We start from the raw sequence: 25,086 nt of genomic DNA on the forward strand, positions 1-25,086 counted from the left end.
CCTCATATGCATCAGTATGTAACAACAACTCATAGATCAGTTCGAAATGATGGATAAAAGAAGTTTTTAGGTTATGAAAAACCTCTCTGTGACAAGTGTCTGAGCTATTTTTTGAGCCAACATGGCGGTTCCTGTTCTTAAACAGCACCTGCTTTGTGTGTGACTTGTGGATGTCTTTTTTTTTTTTTTTTTTTTTACATGTAACGTCCCTTCCCCCATTTCTTGTTGTCTTCAAATAACCAAACAGAAAAACGTCACTGATAAAAGACCAATAAGAGTTTCAGATATTCCGTTAGAATTACAGATGATAATAAAATGTTGTCATGCAGTCGAACATGTCTGGAGGCGACAGACATCAAGACCCTGGCACTGAAAAAGCATTTTAATAACTATGGCTTTAGAATGTGTGTTAACTATGAATAAACCCTTAAACAGTGTGACTGTTCACTACCGGGTTTCAAATGTGACTTAGGTGATCAGCTCATGAGTCAAGTGCATAGAGACATTGCTGTTTAGAGCCCCTATCGAGTGCCTTCAACGTGTCCATTTGTAATTGTGTGTCTGCAACACATCTGCTCCACTCACCTCACCCGCCTGTCTGCAGTCAAGACACAGAACAGATGTGTTTAGCAACTATTGGCAAAAATGTATAATAAACTAAGTGTTTAAAAAGTAGTACAAATACAAAGAACAAGTAATACAAAAGGCAGTATCACTGCATGTACATCTATTTTTAGATAACTTGGCCTAGCTTAACCAGCTATGGTAGCAGGGGGCTCAACCTATACAGATGTAGAGTAGACCATGGCACCTTGGACAGGTCACCATGTTCATCAAAAAACAGACAATCCAGCTATGGACTCTCACGTCTACACTTAGCATCCATCACAGTTTACCTAACATGTATGTCTTTGTGCTGTGAGGGGAAACCAGAGGACCCAGAGAAAGGCACAGGCAGAACATGCAGGCTCCACAGAGATCGGCCCAGCCGGCGAGCAGATTCCTTACCTTCTCCTGAGTCACCGCCATTCCTCACTTTACTAATTAACTTGTATTCCCACTGTATCAATTTCATTCACATCATGCAAACTTATGTCTGTAAGTCAAAATGCAACAGAACATGTTGGCATCTGAGCAATAAAAAAGGGGGAGATCTGAAAACCAGTCTTCCTCACTGGCTTCTGACTGGACCTACAGAGCCAGTGTGTTCACATCAAAGTGCGGCTCTGCCCCCAAGTGGTTCAAGGCGGTAAACTGCGCACATACCTCTGCTGGTCAACAAGAAGCATCACAGTAACATCCTCCTGTTTCATGAGCACAGCCGTTCAAGTAAGTTTGGTTTTAGAAGTCAATGTAATTCACTTTGATATTAAAATCATATTTGTAGCATGTAAAGAATAAACTATCAAATTAGTTTGAAAGCTACAATTTAATATCACGGTTACAGTAGCTTCAATATGTGGAAATTCTATATATCACATCCAGACTGTTCTTAAATGCGTCTGTTGTCTCTATTATACACAAAATAAAAAATAAGTAAAATACTAAATAAGTACACGTTAAAGAAAATGTAGATGTATGTAAATAAATAAATACATGCTTTTGCTGTTTCATTTAATGATAACACATTACATCATATAACACGAGAATATAATAATGCTGTAAAAGAACTAGTACATTTCCATAAACTCTTTAATACTGATTTGGCCTCCAGGTTAAATTTTTACGCAAGAGTCCACGCGTGGCATCAAGCCTGTAGCTGTAGATTAGGTTGTATGACCATCAAGAATTCTCCGTCTCTAAGTTTTACATGTGAAAAGGAGATAAGAGGGCGGCGAGGAAAGTGGATGACTTTTACTCCGCCCGAAAATGTGGAGGGAGGGTGCTAAAAATGAACTGCGAGGGGGCAGTGGCCAGTTGGGACGCGTCTTTGGGAGACGAGGAGCAGGCGAGGAATCACCGCGACTTCACGATTCAATCCCTCTCCAGAGGGCTTCCACAGATTTGTATCGTGTCTCTGTGGTTCGGTTGACCGCCACCGGTCGCTTTCTTACCGTCCATCCAATGTGCGTAAAGGGGCTCTATGTGTTCACCGTCCTGTCTGGACTCGCAGCGTCAGGTGAGAGCCGCTCATTTGAGTGAAACGGTGATTTTGGTTTAATGTGAGTTGCCGTTTGACATATTTTTTGTGATATATAAATTTATTTATTTTTTTATGTTGTTTTTTTAAATGTATGTTAATATTTTAAAAGTTATCCAATAACACGCTGTTTTATATTCACACCAGGACACTTACGCCTGGTTTATCTGGCAATTTGCGCGTATATTTTTGCGTCTGTGCTTTCCAAAAGTTTACACAGTGTCACATATCTGGGTTGACCCTTAAAGAGAGCTTCCAATAATAACAGCTTCAGAGTAAAAACGCTGATTGCCTGGCTTTTACTTAAAGCTCCCCAGGGACCTTTAACCTCCATCTCAGACCGGTGTCTTGCGTCACTGGGAAGTGGGGAACTTGGCACAGTGGCACTGGGTGGGTCACTTAAGAATTCCAGTAAAGGCTTTACAATACCCATAGTGGGGCCCATTCCAGGCAAGATAATGGTTTAATAGCAATTACCGACATTGAACCCATTGTGTTTGTGGTTTCACGCAAACTCCTTTCCTGTCTATTAACGTGCTTACATTCACAGAGACTGTGAAGCCGCCCGCTGGCCTCAGATAAGTCCACCTGCTTTCCGTTAAGAGAGGGGGCGTAAGAGAAGGGGGGCTGGTGTTCAGGATATGTAATTTGGATCATAACAACTTGTCAGATGCGCAGGGAAATGAACAATCATAGATCTTATCCACCTCTAAAAAAAGTTCCAGCCAACATCTAATCACTGCTTTGGCACGACTAATGGAACATGTTTTAATAGCATCAGTTGGCCCATCAATCAGTGGCAATTCATTCACAAGAAGCCAGGTTGCTTTAACCTTGAAGTAATCTCTGTCCATCCCGGTTAAGTGGATTATATTGATTGAACATGTCCATCCACTGCCAAAGCACCATGTAGGGATTCACTGTAGTGGCAAGCTGCTTATATTTACAATGAGCATGTGCCTGCAGATCAGTCACAGCACAGGCTGACACTGACGGAGCAGGAGGACGCGTGGATGCAGAGGAACGGATCCTCAAATAACAGCATGTGGATGAAGAGGAGCATGTTGGGACTGATTACAGCTCAGCAGCACCTCAGTTCTCGAGCGTTTTGTGCTGTAATCACTACCATTGCCTTTGGCTTTATTGATAAAAAAAAGGGCAGGCATGACAAAACAAGCCAGCGCAACATTTTTGCGAGCCATGTAGGGTATAAAATATGCAGCCCTCTATGCAAAATAAATGGGATGTTTCTCTCTCGACTGCAAAAGCCTGTCACCGTGCGATCAAAGCCAGTTTGTATTCATTTGTAGACTTGCTGCAAACAGAAAAGTCAGTTTTATGGGATTTAGGATGAAACAAAGAGAACAATCACACTGCTGCTGCTAAACATCACCGTCACCAAGTGTTAAAAATCCTTCACGGCTCAGAAAACCGTAATGAACTCCTGCTGTGTGTGTTTTTTGAAAAGTGTGTGTTGGCAGGATTTCTTATTTTTAAGTTCAGTAAATCATATTTAAATCAAGACATATTTAAGAGCAATGGGGTTTCTTTTGTTGCTCATTTTCTTCAGCTAGTTTGATCCTTATCAAATTTGGATACATTTTTATTTCGGTAGTGCATTTGTGCTTTGTGGAAAGCTCTTGTGTTTTCCTGCTTCGTGATGGAGGTGGAGGGTGTTAGAGTAGATTCAAACTGAATAAAAACACAGGAGTTTAAACACAAAGAGCTTTTTCCCCTGAAAGCTGTCAAATCAAAGTGTTAAACTGCAGTCTGTTTGACCTGTTGTGCAGCACAGGCCTCTTGGAGGCAATCCAGCATCAATTGAAACACATTTTTCAACAGACTTTTTTTTTCTTTTATAAAGAAATCAAATAGTTAATGATATACATAAATACAGGAAACAGGAAATGAAGTGAAAATAACAGCAGTTGCTGTTGTTATCTGTAGCAGTAGCGGTTTGGCATGCCATTTCTTAAAAGCCCCACATTACTCTCTTCTTTTGTGCTGATTAAATGTCTTAAAGGAGAAAGCGGGATTTGAACCGTAATCTTACAGTGACCAGACTTCCTCTGGAATTTTCCAATTTGTAAGACATGTCACAGCGAATAGACAGGGCCTCCTGTTTAAATTGTTCTGTACTTTTGCATTATTCATCCATTTGTTATGAAAGTGGGGGTTTGAGTTCGGGCATATTTTTTCTCCCCCACGTCTGACCACTTAGCTTCAAAGCCAGCAGAGCAATAACTCAGTTACATGTACTCGCTGCCAGCTGAGAAGAAGAAAAACAGAGCAAAAACAAACACTTAGACCAGATTTCTCTCATTTTTCCTTTTCATCATCCAAATAAAGACAGCCAACTGAACATTTTTTCCATCCCCTTCTGCTTACTGTACGTCTCTTTTTGTTTCTGTTGTTCTCGCTTTGTTTCAATTGTTCTTTTCTTTCTTAAACATGATCCTCGACGCATGAAACACTGACTAATGTGTGTCAGCCTGTCCCGACTTACAGGTTTAACACACATACAGACGCACAGACATGCGAACAAATGGCTGCTGACGATTGCGACTTTCCAGGCCGGGCTATATAAACGGTGATTGTTTAAGCTTTTTCTTAGCTCTGCCTTGTTGACAGTAAAGGAGCAGCTTCTTTAGGCTCTGTTGACTGGGATGTAGCTGTTATCTCCCTGCCAGCGGGTCTCTAATCTCACCACAACAATGTTAATAATAGGTCAACATAACAAAGTGTGACTGTGGTTTTTTTTGACTTGCCGTGCTGTGTTGACATACTAGAGGGACGCCTGGCCTTTGTGGTGCATTGGAATTACCTTAGAGGGGTGTGTTAAGTTGACAGTGACGAATGCCTTGTATGCAAGGGTGCACCAATCCCAACACAGAGGGTTTAGAGGCCCATGTGAAAAATATTTGACAATGACGGCAAGGTGCTCCCCGCACTTATGTCAAGAAACTGTGCTCGGCTCCAGATGGAAGCAGGGGTTTGAAATGCCTTTATCTGGGTGCAGGGAGCATTTGAGTCGCTGCGTCTCGTACAAATGCAAAGCCCGTATGTTTGTGAGAGTGGCTTTTTTGGCTTGTGTAGTCACTTTTCTTACATGCACTCAGTTGTTGGCTGGCCAATCATTCCCAAAGATGTTTAGAGTTACTTTAAACACGCACATGTACAAGTTCAAACGACCCACCCCAGTACGTTTACAGCATGACATAACTCGACAGTTTCCACAGAATATCAGCAGCTCTTTCGTAGTCATCTTATCTGCGGGGAGGAGGACCTTGAGAATTTTTGTCGCTTAAGTTATCGTTAAGTTGAACCGTTTTTTGACTCAACAGAGGAGTAGTGACCAAGGTGACTATAGTTAACTAAAAATAAGCTAAAAATTCAAACCATATTTCAAAAATTACATTAAGTTAATTCAAATAATACCTAATTGAGCAAAAAACATCCAGGTTTTAACATGAAGAATTATACATATATTTAAGAAAAATGATTTTGTGAGTTATAATTCCAGTACCATCTGGAAACTTTTTTTTTTTCTTATTAGTGTGTGATCAAATATGTGACTTTGTGGGAGTGCTGGGCCTTATAACAATATTTGAACTAGCCAATACTCAGACATTTTTTTATTGTATCTGTCCCAAATTACAGATTCATTTTGATTGTAATAAAGACCTGGGAGAATTTCAGGCTGTTACCTTTAATACTTTACAAGATATTCATGTTCTCAGATTTCAATGCGCAAAAAAGTAGGTAGACCAACATTTAAAAAAAAAAATCTTCAAAAGTATTTAATATATGAAGTTATAGTTTTAGAGCAATCATTATAAACGTTCAAACTTTGTACCATAACAATTTAATACAAACTGGAGCAGAATGACCCGTCTGTTGGTTTGGTAAAAGTATTTTAACAACTTGCCCGATGAGGCGCTGATTGAAGTGTTTATTGAGAGTGTGGGATCTCAATAAACACACACAAAAAATAATAATTAAAAAAAAAAAAAGTATCAGAGTGAAAATGCTTTGTTCATCCAGTAAATATAGTCCAAGGGAATTGTGTGACTAAAATGAGGCCAAAATCTTACCAAATATTTCAATTTTATGGCACTGTGCATGCATAAATAAGCATGGAGTCTCAGAAAATAAAAGGTTTCTACATAAAAGAAAAGAAAAAAAAAAAGAGAGTGTAGGAGCTAGCCCTTTAAAGCCGGTCAGAGCGGACACGCTCCATTTTGCGTAACTATTTTTAAATCCTGGTAGCACTGCAACCACGTAAGCTAGCGCAATAATTTTTTTGCATATGAAACCGGAGGAGTTGTACTTACATCTTATGCCATCAGCTTGTCCTAGGTCACGGTTTCCTTCCACATACAGCTTTGCAAAAACTGCATAAAAAGCACTTGCAGCAACAAAAACATAATATTCCAGAAACACGCTTTGCCGATCCGATCAGCTGTTCATAACACTTCCTACGTCCATCAGCGTGAACTATCACATGTCCGGCATGACCTGCCCGAAACCGGGAGTGACGTCATTTTGCGGAAATGTCGTTTTTTACCATTGTGGCCTTATGAACCTATACTTGTGTTTTTAAAAGTTATGTTTGACTTTATGACTTTCTGTGTCGTTTCTGGGATGCTGAGGACTCATATTGCACTGCTGGAAATATTTGATTTTGATGCATATGCTACTTTTTTGCAAATTTGCACTATAATATATTTTTTCGTTTTTCCTGCAATATATGAAAATTGGTGTATCTCAAAAATAAAACTATGAAGACACTTAAAATAAATTTCCTGTGGTGGGAAACTAGTTTGTGCAACTTTTTTGTATTTACAGTTTTGAGGGATAAGCCTCTTTCTCTAACTAGAAATATATGTTAAAAAATCAAAAACGATTTTAAATTTTTTTGTAGTTTATTGCACTTTTTTGCAATTTATGTAATTACTATGCACTTAATGCATACATATTATTAAAATTGGGGCTATAATGGTTGTATTGATGTGTAGCAACTTGAAATGCTCCAAAAAATGGCTCCACAGCATGTAAAAATATAATATAAGCTCTGGCGGACTTGGTTCTATGGTAGGTCTTAAAGGGCTAGAAGACAGAGCGTCAGCTGCTTTCAAAAAATAAAACTGCTGTGACTTTACTGTAATGCCTGCGCTGATTTTCCTGAATCTTCCCTCTGACATATGTCATGCACCCCACCCCACCTCACCCCAACCGGTCTCGGCAGATCGCCGCCTCTCCCTGATCCTGGTTCTGTTGGAGGTTTCTTCCTGTTAAAGGGGAGTTTTTCCGTCCCACTGTCACCAAATCACTTGCTCATAGGGATTCATATGATTTTTGGGGTTTTCTCTGTTGTATTATTGTAGGGTCTTTAAGCACCTTGAGGCTGTTGCTGTGATTTAGAGCTGTATAAAAGAAAATGAATTGAGCTGAATTGACTTCAATAATAATTAAAAAGACTGAAAGTATTAAAAACTAAACATTTTCAAACAATAAAAATGTAACTGAATGAAGAAAACCCACTTTGGAGACTAACTGAAGCTAAACTGAATTAGAAACAAAAAGTTAAAATGAAATTTAAGAAAAACGAATTAGGAAATACTAAACTTATAACTGTGGCCATGACGATAGTATTTCACCAGCTGAGAGAGTTACTTTGCCTTATTTTCCTTTCCATTGTTTAGCTTCTGACTTTCATGTGTTGGCTGCAAATTTTTTCAGTGTATACAAAAGCCGCTGTAAGCTTTTGTGCTGTAATCACAATTTAAATGAATGAGAAGGAAAATGATAAAAGGAGGTAAAGGACTCATGTGGGGGGATTTGGCCCCACTTTTTTAGACCCTGTTTTCCAACATTTTTCAACTTCACCCCAAGTCTGAAACTTGGACTACCCATGATAGGCTGAAATCCCACTGGAGAGAAAAATGGGATTCCTGCAAACTTTGTAACTTCTGCTGAACAGATGACAGCGTATAATTCCTAATTCTAAAACCTTTTGCAACAGTAGAGCCACACAGTCTGTGAAACGACCTCACAGTATCAGTCCACAACATCACATGAGCTGAATCACTGGAAGACACTGTGTCATCCTGAGCTCTAAGTCGAGGCAGAATGTAAAGAGATGCACAGATTCAGTGTGGAGACAGAATTCAGACGTTACTTTTCCTTAAAACTGCCCAAAAAGTATCTGAAAACATAACCTCTGTGTAAAAGTGATACCAGAGAAAAAGACCCTTCCCCTTTAGGATTTCAACTTTAGCTTCTTCAGTGAATTAAAAATTTAAACACTGTAACTGATACAATTAGTTTTTTATGAAATAGCTACTTTTGTCTGTGTGCTTGTTCACAAAAAAGAAACAGTGAACATGAATCTTTGATTAAATGCAGTGAGACTCTGTTAGACCGACTTAACAAACAAACCAGCATTAGAACTAAGCAAGTGTGTCTAAAATCCAACTTTCCATTTTACAGGAACCATGTTTTGTTTCCTCCATCTTGAGTTACATAGTATTCCTTCTAAAAAGCCAGACAGAGCCAGACCATGTTATGTAACTCTTTTCACAGAGTAGCTCTTTCCTCTCTCTGAAGTAAAGCGATCTCTATTTGTAAAATTGGCCCGTTCCCCTTTAAGGCAGCCAGCTGAGAGCAAAGGCCTGCACCTCCTCCACACTTTGGTCTCTGATCTGTGTATAAATTGTCACTGCCTCACTTATTTATCTGCTCGGGGAGGCGGGGGGGCACAGGTGAAAGCCACAGCAAGACCACATGCAGTCTGACTCATACCACGCAAAACCTACATCTTTTTTGCTGCATAGTAAATATGTGAGGCTGTCTATTAAGGGTTGGACTGTCTGTCCAAGAGAAGCCTGAGGGCTGTGGGTGAGCTGGATCGAAGTGCGCTCATTGGACCCCCCTCGCCCCCCAACCCCTCAGGAGTTTGTAATCCCGAAGAGGAGCTGAGTCAGCCGCGAGGTGGGAGTGGAAGCGGTTTGATGGATTAAACTCTTATCCTCACTCACCCACTTCGCGTTTCCTCTGAACACCGTCGCCTGATGAATTACAATTGGCCAGGAGGAAGTAGGGGGAGTGGGAGAAAAAAGACGAGGAAGAAAGTGTTCAAAAAGAGATTGATGCTTGGTCCCTGCTTGGAATGACCTTTAAGTGTACTCAGACACATTAGCTGTGCATAGTTCATGTCTAAAGAGTTCAAATCACAATAAGAAAGAAATTGCAGTGACAAAATTTGTGACTTGTTTTATTGGGAGAAATATTTTTCTTTGTCTTCCTATAAACAAGGAACAGCTTTCCAAAGTAAATTAATCAAAGCTTTTAGCTTGTCATGTCTTGTTAATAATTAATTTTACATTTCAGCTTTATTTGGAATAAGCGGCAGTGTCATAGACTGTATGCAAAGAATAGACCACACCAACAAAACAGTAACTACTGGGTTTTATTGCAATTTATAAAGCTTTAAGTTGAACATTTTGGCTATTAAACTAGTTTTTTCAAAGAATAGGACGCTGAGTGTTCATGTGCTAGTAACTTGTCATTTTCAAAGAAGCCAAGCCCTATAGCACACCCAGCTTTATTAGCAATTTCACAGTAAATGGGACCATAACTGAGCAGCATGCTGTCTTTAAAAAAGACTTGACACCCTCAGTCCAGTAGTGACTGAGATCATAACCCCCTTAGGAAAGGTCATAAATCAGGAGAGATGTAGGGCCATTTTTTCATTGACTTCTGTGCTGTCCCTTTGGTGCAGCCCCCTGGTGGTTACTAGAAAGAATGACACCAAGCAGTTCAGCGTTTAATTTTCAGACCTAAATATGGACAAGAGAAAAGAGACACCTCAAAGTGACCTCATGTCTTAACACAGCATGGCCAAAGGTGTGGACACCTGAATGGAACAGGTCTGTGTGACAGTTTGATACACAAATATGAAAGTTTTTTGGGGGAGAAATGAATGTGACTGAACAGCTTTGGAAGTGTCAGGCAGGAAACAGCTAAGCATGTAATAAATGATTATATGGACCGTGTGATTAAAACACACCGTACCTTGCATAATTTTCTGCCTCACAACACAGACAAATCCTCTGCTCTTTGGGGTGGGGGGGGGGGGTTACTTCTGGAGCTGGTCTCTCTCATTATTCCATCCATCCATCCATCTTCATCCGCTTTATCCGAGGCCGGGTCGCGGGGGCAGCAGCCTAAGCAAAGAGGCCCAGACCTCCCTCTCCCCAGCCACCTCCTCCAGCTTATCCGGGGGAACACCAAGGCGTTCCCAGGCCAGCCGAGAGATACAATCTCTCCAGCGTGTCCTGGGTCTGCCCCGGGGCCTCCTCCCGGTGGGACATGCCTGGAACACCTCACCCAGGAGGCGCCCAGGGGGCATCCTTGTCAGATGCCCGAACCACCTCAGCTGGCTCCTTTCGATGTGGAGCAGCAGCTGCTCTACTCTGAGCCCCTCCCGGATGGCCGAACTTCTCACCCTATCTCTAAGGGAGAGGCCAGCCACCCTTCGGAGGAAGCTCATTTCTGCCGCTTATATCCGCGATCTCGTTCTTTCGGTCACTACCCACAGTTCGTGGCCATAGGTGAGGGTACCCTCACCTACCCTCACCTCTCTCATTATTGTCTTCCCAAAAACACACTCATTTGTAATTCTTCTTCTGTTGTTTTATGTTCAAATTCTGTTGAGTTGTGTGAGCTTTGTGAGCCGCATTTGCTGGTTTTCTCAAGTTGCAGTGCGTTTGAACTCTCAGGGCTGCCGTAACTTTTGTAAAACAGTACAAAGTAGAAAGATCACTTAAGGCCAGCTGTTCATGAGTGAATGGAAATTTATTTATTTATTTATTTATTTAGGACAGTGCATGTTAATGAACATAAATGTAAAAAAAAATTACATGAATGTAAACATACCAGATTATAGCCAAGGGCTAATTTCCATCTGTTGTCCTTAAGCATAAAAAATAGACATAATAATTCATAAAAATTCATCATTCATTCATAATAAAAACTCCATCACCAAACTTACACATACACACCATTCTGTTCCCAAATAAAACATTAAAACTATACAACTCATACATGATCACACACTTGATTTGTCCATAACCAGTTTTTAACCTTTGCCTTAAACAAATTGAGTGTAGAGCATTCTCTAATGGGTTGAGGAATTTGTATTAATCTCTGACTCTTTTTTACAGCGTGTCTTTTGTCTTCACCCCCATCGTGTTTTGGCACATTGCCGCCCCTCCCTGAGCCTGATTATGAAGCGCCTTGAGGCGACTTTTGTTGTGATTTGGCGCTATATAAATAAAATTGAATTGAATTGAATTGATTTTGCTGGAGGTTTCTTCCTGTTAAAAGGGAGTTTTTCCTTCTCACTGTCACCGAGTGCTTGCTCATAGGGGGGTTATTTGATTGAAGGGGTTACGATATAAAGCACCTTGAGGCCACTGTTGTGATTTTGGCCTATATAAATAAAACTGAATTGTATAAAGAAAGCATACATGTCAGTATCTCAAACAAAGTTGTGTTCATTCAGGGGTTCCCTCCCATTACACCAGTCAACACTCAGCCCTGTGTCCCCCTCCTCTGTGAACACACTGTTACCTGAACCTGCTATTCCCAGCCCTCAGTCCAGCCCCTCATGAAAGCGAGGCCTTGTTAAAACCAGGGAAAACTAACCTGGGCTTGTGAAACATCTTACAAAGAAGAGAAGAGGCTCTTTGTAATCCACTGAGCTCTTTGTGTGTTTGCTCCTGTCCTAAGTGTTTCCTCCAAAACCGGCGTAACAGAGAATCAGGTTTCCTCCGGCGCTCCGTTTTGTTTCTGAGCCGTAATGAGGAGAGGAAAGGCACAAACACGCACAACAAGGAAATAATGTAATGAAACCAATTTCCTGATTCGGAGAGTTGTGTCAGCTGCTCGATTTCTCCTGCAGTGTTGCCTCCCTATAAGACCTAACGTCCTCTTTGCAAATTGTAACGCAGGTTGGCAGAAAATACCACTTACACAGTGACTCACAGCTGCCTGGATATACTTTAGTGGATATACTTTACCATCTAATCAATGGTGTCTTCTGTTTTTAAACTAGCTCTGTTCCCCTTGCTTTAGAAAGATGCATATTTATGAGCAACTGCATCAACAAACCCCAAAGCCCAACAGAGAAGGTTTGCTGAGGAGCTGTGATAAGAGCTCTATATACCACGCAGCATTGCCTTTCTGCAGCGTGAAACACACCCAGAACGGCCTGGAAATGTTTAAGCTGTGGAAGTACAGCTGTTGGTAACCAAAGCAAAATATTGCAGTCAGCAGAGGTCTTAGTTTGTTTGCCTGCCTCTTGGTTAGCTAAGGTTTACCGACGAGTGGGAGAAAGGTCAGTTGACGAAGTAGGAAAGCAAGTGAGTGAAGAATATGTTGTGCAGGATGTGCTATGAGGGCAGCACGGTGGCACGGTGGTTAGCACTGTTGCCGCACAGCAAGAAGGTCTTGAGTTCAATTCCAACATCAGGCTGGGGTCTTTCTGTGTGGAGTTTGCATGTTCTCCCCGTGTTTGCGTGGGTTCCCTCCGGGTACTCCGGCTTCCTCCCACCGTCCAAAGACATGCAGCTTGTGGGGATAGGTTAATTGGATAATCCAAATTGTCACTAGGTGTGAATGTGCGAATGAATGTGAGTGCGAATGGTTGTCTGGCCCTGTGTGTTGGCCCTGCGACAGACTGGCGACCTGTCCAGGGTGTACCCTGCCTCTCGCCCTATGACAGCTGGGATAGGCTCCAGCGCCCCCCGCGACCATGAAAAGGATAAGCGAATGGATGGAAGGACGTGATATGCATCCTTGGCAGAACTCTATGAGATGGTATTTTTTTAACCTGGATAATAAAAATACTTCAGTTTTATCTTCCAAGGGTAAAAAAAAATGTAAATAACTTTAATAACTAACGAAAAAATCCAGCCTGGGAACAGATCAGTGATGCGTCACTCTCAGTGCGTCCTTATTTCCTCAGGATAATCTAATTAACTTTTTCAACTAAAGTGAAACTTCATATTTGCTGGTTCCTCAGTATTTACTCGGTAGGGCTTCATTATTTCATAGTTACTTGATTAAATGTGAATCAACAGCTTGAAGCAACACAAAAAGAATAATTAAAAAAAAAATAATGTAATCTGTAATGAAAAAGTACATATTGTCGTTTTAAGATGAAAATGGGGAGTCAGATTCACAGATTATTATGCAGTAGTCATTAACTACGGAGATAGTTTCTCCCAGATGGTTCTTTAGTCAATAATCATTTTTGACTTTATAGCCTTGGCTCAGGAGTTAGTACTGATAAAAAGTCCTCAGTTTTTTCCTTCCTTAGTGACTAATGGTTGCTAAGGAACCCTGTTTATGTAACTCTTTCTCTATGACGCGAGACGGATTGTGTTAAGGCTCAAACTGCAGTAACTTCTGAAATTCTGACTGTTTTAAATTGGTTTTAAAAGGTCAGAAAGGTCAACAAAGGAGATGCAGGAGCCTCAAATATTGACCACAAAGGACAATTATTGATGTTTTTCGCCCCTTAGTTCTTGCTATGTTATGACTTTGGTCTTTTTCACAGCTGGGACCAAATGAAAGTGGAAACATGAAAAGACCCCACACTCTGGTTGCTCCACACATTCTGGGCGCTGCTTCTAAGTGACAGCAGACAGCTTCATGTAGAAATAGGCCTGCTAACCTCTGCATAGCACCCGGAACAACCAGTGCACTACCACGCACAAAAGAAAGTTTTAGAATACCAAAACCAGAATATTTTTAAGCTTTTAATAAGAATAATAAGAATAAAAGTGATTCCTGCCAACTGCTTCATTCCACACATACCTGCATGTCTGGCAGTGTGAGATTAAAAGCAACACTGAAGCGTCCTTGAATGAGGCTGTGCACTCATAAACCTGCCTGCACTCACTGCCACCGGTTGAAATACATACATGCAGGTCAGAAAGTACTTAATAATTTCTGTGTCTTTGCAAGGCTTCATAGAGTCATGGGATGACCGCCAAGCCAAGCAAAACCAATCACAGCCAAGAGGACTCTGTTAGAGTATTATTACAGTAGATGAAAGTACTTACCCTCTCCGGCTGCAGACAGAACAGTGGGCCAGAGCAGTTTGTACCGAGCAGTGTTGACAGGTAGAATAAAGTGCATTAAAGGTTCAGCAAGTTCATTTCATTGTGATATATAAGGGATATTGATAGATATTCTGGACTTGCGCCAACACCAGCTAATGAAGCGTGTGTGTGAATGTGTGTGTGTGTGTGTGTGTGTGTGTGTGTGTGTGTGTGTGTGTGTGTGTGTGTGTGTGTGTGTGTGTGTGTGGGTGCATGTGGACTTGTGCCAACAGATGGGCCCTTGGGCTTAACCCAGCGAACGCACACAGGTCGATATCCACTCAACAACGAAAGACAATATTTTATGATCCTAGCTGTATCCGATACTGTATTGGTTCAGGAACACGAACAGCTGACGTTTACATCAACAAAAATATGCACAAGGATACACGCATGCACATACGCACTTTCTCCAGAAGTCTGGGAGAGATAAGACTTTGACCTGGCGGGAAATCCCATGTGGGAAAGTCTTTCATTTAAACTGTAACGGCGTCGGGTTACAGACGCATTTCACACAAAGACTCTAATTTGGTCTTTTTTAATTACCAGTGAAGAATGTAACTGATGTCATTCAGATGCTTCACAGTATTTAATATTTCCAATTAGAAAAAAAAAGGTTGTGGGATTTTTGAAATATTGTGTTTTCTTGTCATCCTGACAATTGAATTTCTGTTTCCTTCTGTAAAGGAATCCAACTCTTTCTAGATAAAACTTTTTACATGAAAGTTTTTCATTCTGCCTGCAAAGAGTAAAAAAAAATGCAAAAAAAAAAAAATCACACAAATAAAAGAAAAAAGTAGCAAGTTGCACACAAACACAAATAGGACAAATCAATTTGCCTGTAATCTTCCCATGCCCTCTTCCGTAGTCTACATAGCTCCAACTTAATAAGCTGTGAAAGCCCTCTCTGTCTCTGCGTGCTGGGTGTAGTCGGCATTGGCTGGACAGGATGTTCAGACATAAACAGTTGAGCAAACGAGATTGGACAGAAACTTATGCTGGAGGAGACAAGTGGACATACAAGCAAACTCGTACATACAAGCAAAATCGTACATACAAGCAAACAAACATCATTATCGTATCTAATCCTTACAGACTGCAACTGTGTAGAATGACATGGCTAATCTCTAGCTCCATCTATGCACTAATAAGTCACTCCTATGTTTCTTGCTTATTTCTTGTTTCTTTCCCCAAATGGGTCCGTTCAACACTGGTAATGTCTTTACTCATGTAACGGCATGTGTCCCCCTCAGCAATTAGTGCCTGCTAATGGCAAATTAAATAGTGATCACGCACTTCTAGCTATGGGGACAAATTACTGTTAGAAGCACTGTACATAACCCTAATGCTGCTGTCGTCGTGCTAATACTCATTCTCCCTCTAAAAAGACCTAATTAACCTTAATTCTTAATCAGCTCTGCGTGCGTCAAAAGGACGGCACAGTTGAAAGCGCGTACTTTTTTGTTGCTCAAAAAGAGATTAGTAACACTTATTTAAATTCATGTACTCGAAAATAGACTTGGTTGAGGGTAGAAATGTGAAATGAGGTGTTATGGCCCGGAGGACCTGCTTCCTCCGCTCGCATTTGAAGCACAGTGAATCATTTCAGTGTAAGCTTTTAAACAATTTGGTAGAGGAGCACAGGCACTGCACTTTTACTCTGCTAATCTTCCAGGTCCTCTGTCACTTCTCGGATGTGAAAATAAAAGAGTTTAGCTGTGAGTACTGACTTCTAACCAGAAATGTACCCCCTTTCTTCTCTGGTTCTTCTTCTCTGTGCTGGTCGTATAATTGCAATACAGTGGAGGAAATAATTATTTCATCTCCTGCTGAATTTGTAACTTTGCAAGCTTTCAAAGAAATGTTTAGTCTATCATTTTTTACAGTAGTTCCATTTTATTGGACACGACTGAATGTGAACCAGAAGTCCGTAAAAAACATTAGATGAAAGTTATAAATTGATTTGCATGTCACTGATACTGATTACAGTCAGTCAATTACAGATACTTGAGACCTTGTATATAAAGCCCACCTATCACAGAATCATCTGCGTGTGTTCCAACCTTTCCACCACAGTGGCCACGACCAAAGAGCTGTCAAAGGACAAGATTGTTGACCTGCACAAGGCTGTAATGGGCTACATGACCATCAGCAAGAAGCTTAGTGAGAAGGTGACAACTATTGGTGAGATTATTTGGAAATGCAAGAAGTATAAAATGACCATCAATCGGCCTCAATCTGAAGCTCCATCCAAGATGTTGAGATTATAAGAAAGAAAGATGGTAGATCCTCTCAAAAGTCCACTGGAGAACAGTGTTAATGATTTGAAGACAGCTGGGACAATAGACATCAATACCACCACTGATAACACACTACACTTTAATGGACTTGTTTATGAAGGCACATGTACAGGTCCCTGTTAGGTTTGCCAGTGAACATCTAAGTGCTTCAGACAGGGTTTGGGAGAAGGTGCTGTATTCAGATGAAACTAAACTCAAGATGTTTCTTTGTTTGGAAGAAGACAGATTTTGAGTATGACCCAAAGAACACAACCCCCACAGTCAAACACAGAAGTGGAGACCTTAATACTTTTCTAATTTCACTCCACTGAGGAGCTAATGAATGGGGGCATGTACCATAACATCTCGGAAAACAACCTCTTCCTTCCCTCAGCCAGAACACTGAAGATGAGTCATGGATGGATCTTCCAGCATGACAGTGACTCAAAATATATCACCAAGGCAAAAAATGGACGTTAAGGTAATGTAGTGACCTAGCAAATCTCCAGACCTCACTCCTTTAGAAAATCTGTGGAGGGAAGGCTTTCTTCCTGTTAAAAGGGAATTTTTTCTTCCCACTGTCGCCAAAGTGCTTGCTCATAGCGGGTTATATGATTGTTGTTTTTTCTCTGTATGTATAATACAATAATATAATATAAAGCGCCTTGAGGGAACTGCTGTTGCGACGTGGCGCTGTATAAATTAAATTTAATTGACTTGAACTGAAGTTTTAGTGGCCAAGCAGCAGCCAAGAAGCCTAAAGGATGTAGAGAGTTTCTGTAAAGAGGAGTGGACCGAAATCCCTGCTGAGCAAACCTGGTGACCAACTACAAGAAACATCTCACCACTGTTCTTGCCAACAAGGGTTTCTCCACCCAGTATTAAGTCATGCTTTGTTTGGGAATCAAATACTTACTTCACTCAATGACATGGAAATGATGTAATGTGTTTTTTATTTTCTGGAGTTTTGGTTCATATTCTCTCTCCATCGCCATTAAATTTAAACTATCATAAAAATTAGAGACTGTTCATTTCTTTGCAAGTCAGCAAAGTTACAAATTCAGCAGGGGACTGTATTCCAGCACATGGAACCGCAGTGGACTATGATGCTTGTTAGCTTAATTATTATTTATTGCTGCTGTCAGTGTAACATTTGTAGAATTTAAAAATTTAATCACTGCTTTTGCAAGAATATTTCATCTCCTTTAAAAAGAAATGAAGCTATTTGCACAATATTCTCAGTGTCTTGTTTTGTGCTTTTGTATCTTATGGCCACAGGGGATCAATGCAGCTTACAACAAAATAAACAGTTTATTGCTAGTTTAGCATGCCAGAACTAAACAATAGTGCCATTTGATCAGTCGTGCCAACTTAAATATTTAATACGACATAATCTCAAGTTGCAACAGCACATTATGCTGTCCCCCCAAATAAATGAATACTTAAATAGAAAGCTGAAGTATATTCCTACTTTTTCAAGAAAGAAGATGTAAACTTTGAAACAAGGCCTCCTTTTATTGCTGTTTGCTATGAGGGCTCATCTATAGTGTGCTGCCTGTCTTTTAGTTACATCTCTGCAAATCTCCAGACAGGATAGGCGACCCCTGGTCCATTTACTAAGATAAACAAAAAGGCTTTTAGACTTTGAGAGAGAACCAAACAGCTGGCAAACATCTGAAATGACTCGTTGCCTCTGTAACATGCTTTACAGGATCATGGACAGCCAGTGATTCGTGGTTAGGATTGATCAGGTCACTTAGCGCTTCTGAATTGGAGCCTCTCCATCAGTTGCAAAGCGTAACATTTCTTCAGGGATGTCCAGCACGTTGAGTCTTTATCGCAGTATGTTGGAGATAGCAACATGCCCCCACTGCATGACTTCTGTTCAACAAGTCAAAATAAGAAGATATCACGTTCACAGGGAATTTAGATGTAGATGAGCAGACATTTGTATGACACTGAGTAGTAATATTTATAGTTTTTTTGTGATGCTTTTCTAAAATGTGATGACTTGCTGCTCTGAGTCTAATTCATGGTATTGAAAAACACTAGACATGGCTTCTGTTGTTTTTAGAATATAGAGCTCTCTCTATAAATAGTCCTGGTGGCTTTAACTACACAACCGCACACAGACTTCCATATCAACCTGCACTCACACAAACACACATACTCAGGAGACTACTTCATCAAGGATCTGCTGTCAGAGTCTGTGATCTCTGGGAGAGGGAAAACATAATCGTCTGGCTCCCTATGCCATACTGATGGGCTGCCAGACGGAAAGTCAGCATTAAACATGTCTATTCATGGCCCACCGCATGCTAGGTGTGTGTGTTTCCACATGGTGTAAATGTGTAACAGCGCTGACTCTGGGCAGCTCTATCCATCATACTATGGAGGAGCCAAATTGTTGCCAATATCCCTCCCCGGTCTTCAGGTCCATCCATTTTTCGTCTAATAGCTCCACCGTACTGTAAAGACTGACATGGTCCACATCCACCTAATATACTGCAGGCTCTCACTTTCCGGCTTCTCTCAGTCGCAGTGATCAAATTGGCCATTATTCACAAAGTGTCACAGAATTGGCTCCTGATCTGAAATCTTTCAGCAAATGTGATGGGATGAAGCGGATTTCTGATCGTAGCTGTGCGTTAGTAAATTCCTACTTTTAGCACTTGAAGGATTTCTGTATCTAATATAGGCTACTGTGTATTTCCAGTGACAACTTAGTGATTTTTCTTGCAGCAGCACTGCGTAGGCAGAAGCAGGGTCACTGAGTACACTGCATGTACTCAAAAAGAAGGGAATTACTGATGAGGGTGAATTTGTACAACACCTATTGGGTTGTATTTTTTTCTTGTGCATTCCAGAGATTATTTTACCCGCCATCTGCGTGTGCATGTATTGATCTCACCCACTGTGTTAATTCTGCTGCTGCAATTTATGCTCACATGTTGCAGGCATGCTGCAGGTCAGCGGGATGCGTATATACACATCTGAGGAGGTTGAGGCGGTCAACGGCACAGACGTTCGTCTGAGGTGCACCTTCGAGAGCTCGTCTCCCATCAAACCCGATGATGTCGTCATCACGTGGAGCTTCAGGCCACTTAAGGGGGGTCCAAGGCAGTCGGTGAGTGTGTGCGTGTCGGTGAATGTGTGCGTGTCTGTGTCTTTGCAAAGACAAAAAAAAGTGAGAACAAACCACAAAACCTCCCTCATTGTGTCAAGGAGCATCCGCCCCCTCATCCAAGTAAGAGAGGAACCGGTGAGTCATCTGGCTCCCTGTGGAGCATTCAAGACAGCCAGTGTTTGTATACTTGTGTGTGGGGATATTGAGAATAGACAGAGTAAGAAGCGGGAGATTTGGGCAAGTCTGGGCTTTTATTTTCCTTTCTTTGCTGGAAGAAAATGTCTTCACTCTCCAGCAGCAGCAGCAGCAGTAGCAGCAGAGGACTCAGTTTGATAACTTCTGACTATTCCCTGCCATCGTTACCCTATCTAAATGTATCCACCAATTTTCTCTTGCAGGTATTTTACTACCAAAGGAAACCATTTCTTCCACAAGAAGGACTCTTCAGAAAGTGCATTTCCTGGGCTGGTGACATCATGGGCAGCGATGCCTCCATCATAATTCGAGAGGTCAAGTTCATCTACAACGGCACTTACATCTGCCAAGTGAAGAACCCACCCGATGTCCACGGCCCGGATGGAGAAATTAAACTGAGAGTAGTTGAAACAGGTCAGCAGTTTGAATTTTCAGCCAACATTTTCCTTTGTACATCCTTCATTGAACGTTTCTAGCTATACATTTTATGTCATGGTGGAAAGTCAAACATTTGATGGCAACGCAAGTTAAACCAGCAAAAACACAATGTGCAATTCACCTGAAAAGTTTAGAAATGTTAAAGAAATAAATATTAATTTTATCAAATAATAATAAAAAGCATAATAAAGATAATAATAAATAAATAATTAGAAATAAATTCAAGTTAGTGTAATAATATCCTTGAAAAAAAGAGACTGGTGGTGAAGGCTGTGGTAGCCAGCACCAAGACGTTAGCAGCAGAAGTCCTGTAAGTTTAGGGTGGGGCCTCCAGGTATCCGACTTGTTTGTCCAGCACATCCCACAGATGCTCGATTGAATTAAGATCTGGAGAATTTGGAGTCCAAGTCAACACCTAAAACTGGTTGTTGTGCTCCTCAAACCATTCCTCAACCATTTTGGTGCATTGCCCTGCTGAAAGAGGCCACAGTCATCAAAAAATACTGCTTCCATAAAAGTGTGTTCATAGTCTGCAAAAATGCTTAGGTAGGTGGTACGTGTCAAAGTAACAGCCACGTGGATGGCAGAACCCAAGGTTTCCCCACAGGACATTGCCTAAAACAGGTGCCAGGTGTTCTCCAGACCATCGACATGATATAAAAGAAAGCGTGATTCATCAGCCCAGGCCACCTTCCTTTATTGCTCTGTGGTTCTGTTCTGCTTACGTGCCCATTGTTGGTGCTTTCATGGGCACTCTGACTGGTCCGCAGCTATGCAGCCCCACATACAAAACACTACACTGCTCTGTGTCTTCTGACACCTTTCTATCAGAACCAGCATGAACTTTTTGTGCACTTTGAGCTACAGTAGCTTGTCTGTTGGTCAGGGCACACGGGCCGGCCTTCACTCCCCACATGCATCAGTGAGCCTTGGCCTCCCACGACCCTGTCGTTGGTTCACCACTCTTCCTTTAATGGACCACTTTTGATAGGTACTGACCACTGCAGACTGGGAACACCCCACACTCCGCTCTGACTCAGTTATCTGGCCATCACAAGTTTGCCCTTGTCGCACTCGCTCAAATCCTCACACTAACATTTTTTCCGGCTTCCCACATATAAACTTTAAGGACTAAATGTTCATCTAATCTATCCCACCCACTAACAAGTGCCACTATGAAGAGATAATCAGTGTTTATTTTACCCGTCAGTGGTCATAATGTTATGACTGATTGGTGTTTTATGCATCAGTATTTAAACACAGAAAAAAATCAGTCAACAAGATGAGACAAAGCAGTGCTAGCAGCTATGAGATGTCACGTATGCAGACCTGAGTGAGTGCTAGAATGCTGACGTAGTGTAACAGGGGAAGTAAATTTAATCTTACAGTCTTAGCATGAAAAACACAAAGTTTTGGCAGGTGTTTGTGGAAACCAAGCTCGAATTCTGCAAAGTAATTGTGATCACCTGACTAGAGAAAAAGTCAGGTGATCACTGGCAGCCAGAAATGAACTGGCACCACGAGGAAGTTCCTCTACTGCACATACAAAAAGCAAAGGCTGTACTTCTTTCACTTTCGACCAAAGTTGTGGACTCACTGACCTCGTCGTCTCTAAAGATGCCCTGGTAGCCTTACTAGTGCTTTTGTATTTATACCGGCTTACAGGAGACACATATTGGAAAAGCACAGTTAAAGTGCCTTTGAGCTGAGGGTGTTGTTTATTTTCAAATAAATATCCCTGTCTATCACTTTCAGCCTCTTTCTCCGGACTTCTCCTGCTGGCATTTGCCATCGCAGCCGCCATCTCCGGCATAGTCATCCTCCTCCTCATCATCGCATCCTGCAGGAGATGCAAGAGGAGGAGACAAAGGGAGCTGGAAGGGAATGAGGAGGCCCCGCGCAAAGAGCGAAAAGACCCCACCGCGTGGTAAGAAAAGAGACAAAAGGGAAAGAAAAAAGAAGAATCACACACTTTCTCTCCCGTTCTCAGTCTAACTCTGGGGATCAGGGCTTGTGGTCCTCCCTGCAGCTCTTTTCCTATCGGACAATTCACTTTCTTCCTTCCTCTCCAACTGCAGTCTTTGGATCCTACAGATTTGGACCAATCAAAGGGCCAGCTTTTACAAAGCAGACATAAAATGAAAAATGTGCCTTTGTGCTGAAAGCAGTAGACACTGACCTTTTAGCCAGACTGCTGCGAATCACCACGCGCCTTTCTCAGAAAGGACTGTTTAATCGCATCCTCTTTTCCTGTTAGACTAAATGTGCTTCCAAACACACTTCCTGTTTGGAGTAAACTTTTGATGTAAACTTAGAACAATGGTGTATTCCTGTTGCTTACTTCCCTACTGATGCATTTTAAACTCCTACATAGCAATGCACCACAGCGCATGTTTGTTATAGTAGTTCAGCAAACAATAGAAACAATGCTACAATGAAAGCGCTTCTGTTGAATTCCTTTAATCACCACATGATGGTAATATTGTGAAACCCACACAAAGCTGTTATTTCATTAGTCATTAATATTGGCTGTGTGATTCAGTCTTCCGTGGTTCATGTGAAGCTGCAGGAGGATGCTGGTTTACGATTCTGTTTTGTTTTGTTCCACTGCTGAAGTGAAATTGCTGTACTTCTCTGACATCCTGTGTCATCGTTAGCCCGATTTTGTGACTGGTGTAATATAACCGAGGTGCTTTGAAACAATCAAGATCTGTTGGTGAGCTGCTTTGTTGGAAACAGACATTTTTAACCAGCACTTTTGTATAAATTCAATAACAACACAGAAACATTAACACGATCAGCTCTGAATTCTTTTCTTTTGAACCATTTTAATGGCCTTCTGTCTGTTTCAAACAATGAGCTAATTTGTCAAAAATACACTTTTTTTCTTGGGCGCTGGAGTTTTCTTTGCTTCTCTCTTGGGTTTTCAGATCTCTCTGTAAAAGGTGCAACGATTATTTGTTTTTTCCTATGAAATACAGTGTTACTGTAATGCGTCACACCGTGAAAGCGAAAGGTGTTGAGGAAGTTTTGTTCTTCTTGCTGTCGCTGATCAGATTTAGTCAAAGTGTCTCTCTTGCTTAAAAAAAAAAGTTGTATAAGAAGGAAATAATTGCACCCAATCAGAGCTCATGTGGGAGAGATGTTCATCCAACCTTTCCTCTTAATTTGGGACAGATTATTCCTAGCTGATGCTAACCCTCTGTCCCTGCTGCTGTGTTTGTGTCTGCTTGTCTTTGTCCTTTGACCCCGCCCCCCCAATGTGTGTGACTTGTGGGTGTGTACATGTATGATCATGCATGAATGCATATCCCGTTGTGTCTATATGTGCCGTGTTCGCTCGTCTCCCCCGTTCGCCTGCGTGTGCATATCTGTGTGCGTGTTTGTCACAGCCACCCATCGAGGGCCGTCCACCTCTTCTTATCAGAGACCTCCATAGAGATTGACAGTTCAGACGGCATGATCTCAGATCCCAGCACCAGAGACTCGAGCTCCTCCGAGGAAGAAGGCCCGAGCTCGGATGATGATGATGGCGGTGACGACTCAGATTGAGGAGGAGAAGCTGAAGCAGAGCCAGCCAGGAAGCTCGACGGAGGGATGCCAGATGATACCTGTGGACCTCGCCATCAGGCCCAGCGGGGGTCAGATTAAAAAGGTGCTGCAGCTGAGGTTGAATTGTGCAGTCTGTACAAATCTGTGAGGAAAACTGAAAGTTTGAAAACTTTCCAAGCAAGCACAGAGAGGTTAGAACAAGGCTGAATGAGCACAGAACAAAAGTAGAATCGTTTTACTTGACTGAGTCCGGAAATATTCATATGTGGGGAGAAATGTGTGAGTAAAAGTGCAGGGTTTGTGGAAGTAACCCTGAAATCTTGGCTACTGTCCTGAAGGGAAGAGGGGACAATTCTTAATCAGTAGCTGTCTCCCAGGTGACACGTGGATCTTGTTACATGTAGGAAGTCAATACCAAAATCAGCTGCACCAAGCGATCGATTTCCCTAAAGACATTGGCGTGAACTGTATTTAGATAGAAAGAGAAGGACACCACTGCTGATGATCAGCCATATATGCAGATCTTTATTGCACTGAGGCTTTTTTTCTTTCATCGTCTTAATGGAGAGTATCTCTGGTACCTGTGGGCTAATCTTTCACACAGTGGCTTTGTTTTACAGTTAAATGTCATTAAAGATAATGTACAGGAGGTCTTCCATTTCAGTCGGTTATGCACACCATCGTGACGCCAGCCTGCGAGTACTGGTCAGGAGTAGCTTTGTCCTACTCGAGTACACAGAGATGCGTACAATATGTCATATCAAATGGAGAAACAAAGCATAAATATTGCTGCCATTTTTTCTCAAGGCCAAATATCTGATCCATGAGCAAGCAGCTGCGCATGCACCTGCCCTGAGTGTTGTGTGGGAGCGCACAGTCAGATCTGAAAACCCTTTTGATTTGAAAATGAGAGCCCGTTTCCCCCCCCCCCCCCCCCTCCATGCGCCTGTGAATGCATCGTGTCTACTAACAAATGAATTTGCTGCCTGTCTTTCATCCTTGTGTGACAGACTTTTTACTTCTATTTGAATATTGAGCACTATGTTTATAGATTTTTATTTTCTTCTTTTGTAGATAAAGCCAGAAATATTTTATCATGTTGTTTTAAAAAAGTGTCATTCTATGTATTTGTTATAGAGCTTTTATAAAGAAAATAATAAAAAAAAGAGAATTTTCTAATAA

At 41.5% G+C, this 25,086-nt stretch overlaps 1 protein-coding gene across 1 annotated transcript; it reads left to right on the plus strand.

The window, feature by feature from the left end:
- The first annotated feature begins 1,922 nt into the window (after positions 1-1,922).
- Positions 1,923-25,086, plus strand: LOC146653695 (myelin protein zero-like protein 2). Its single transcript, XM_085379559.1, has 5 exons — positions 1,923-2,119; positions 19,550-19,719; positions 20,118-20,328; positions 22,108-22,279; positions 23,745-25,086. Exons 1-5 carry the CDS (start codon positions 2,065-2,067, stop codon positions 23,902-23,904), a joined length of 768 nt encoding a protein of 255 aa, XP_085235685.1. The 5' UTR covers positions 1,923-2,064; the 3' UTR covers positions 23,905-25,086.

This window comes from Rhamphochromis longiceps, linkage group LG14, assembly GCF_057381845.1.
Source record: "Rhamphochromis longiceps isolate RC_006_pf linkage group LG14, R_longiceps_female_GT1.1, whole genome shotgun sequence".
Taxonomy (NCBI): Eukaryota; Metazoa; Chordata; class Actinopteri; order Cichliformes; family Cichlidae; genus Rhamphochromis; species Rhamphochromis longiceps.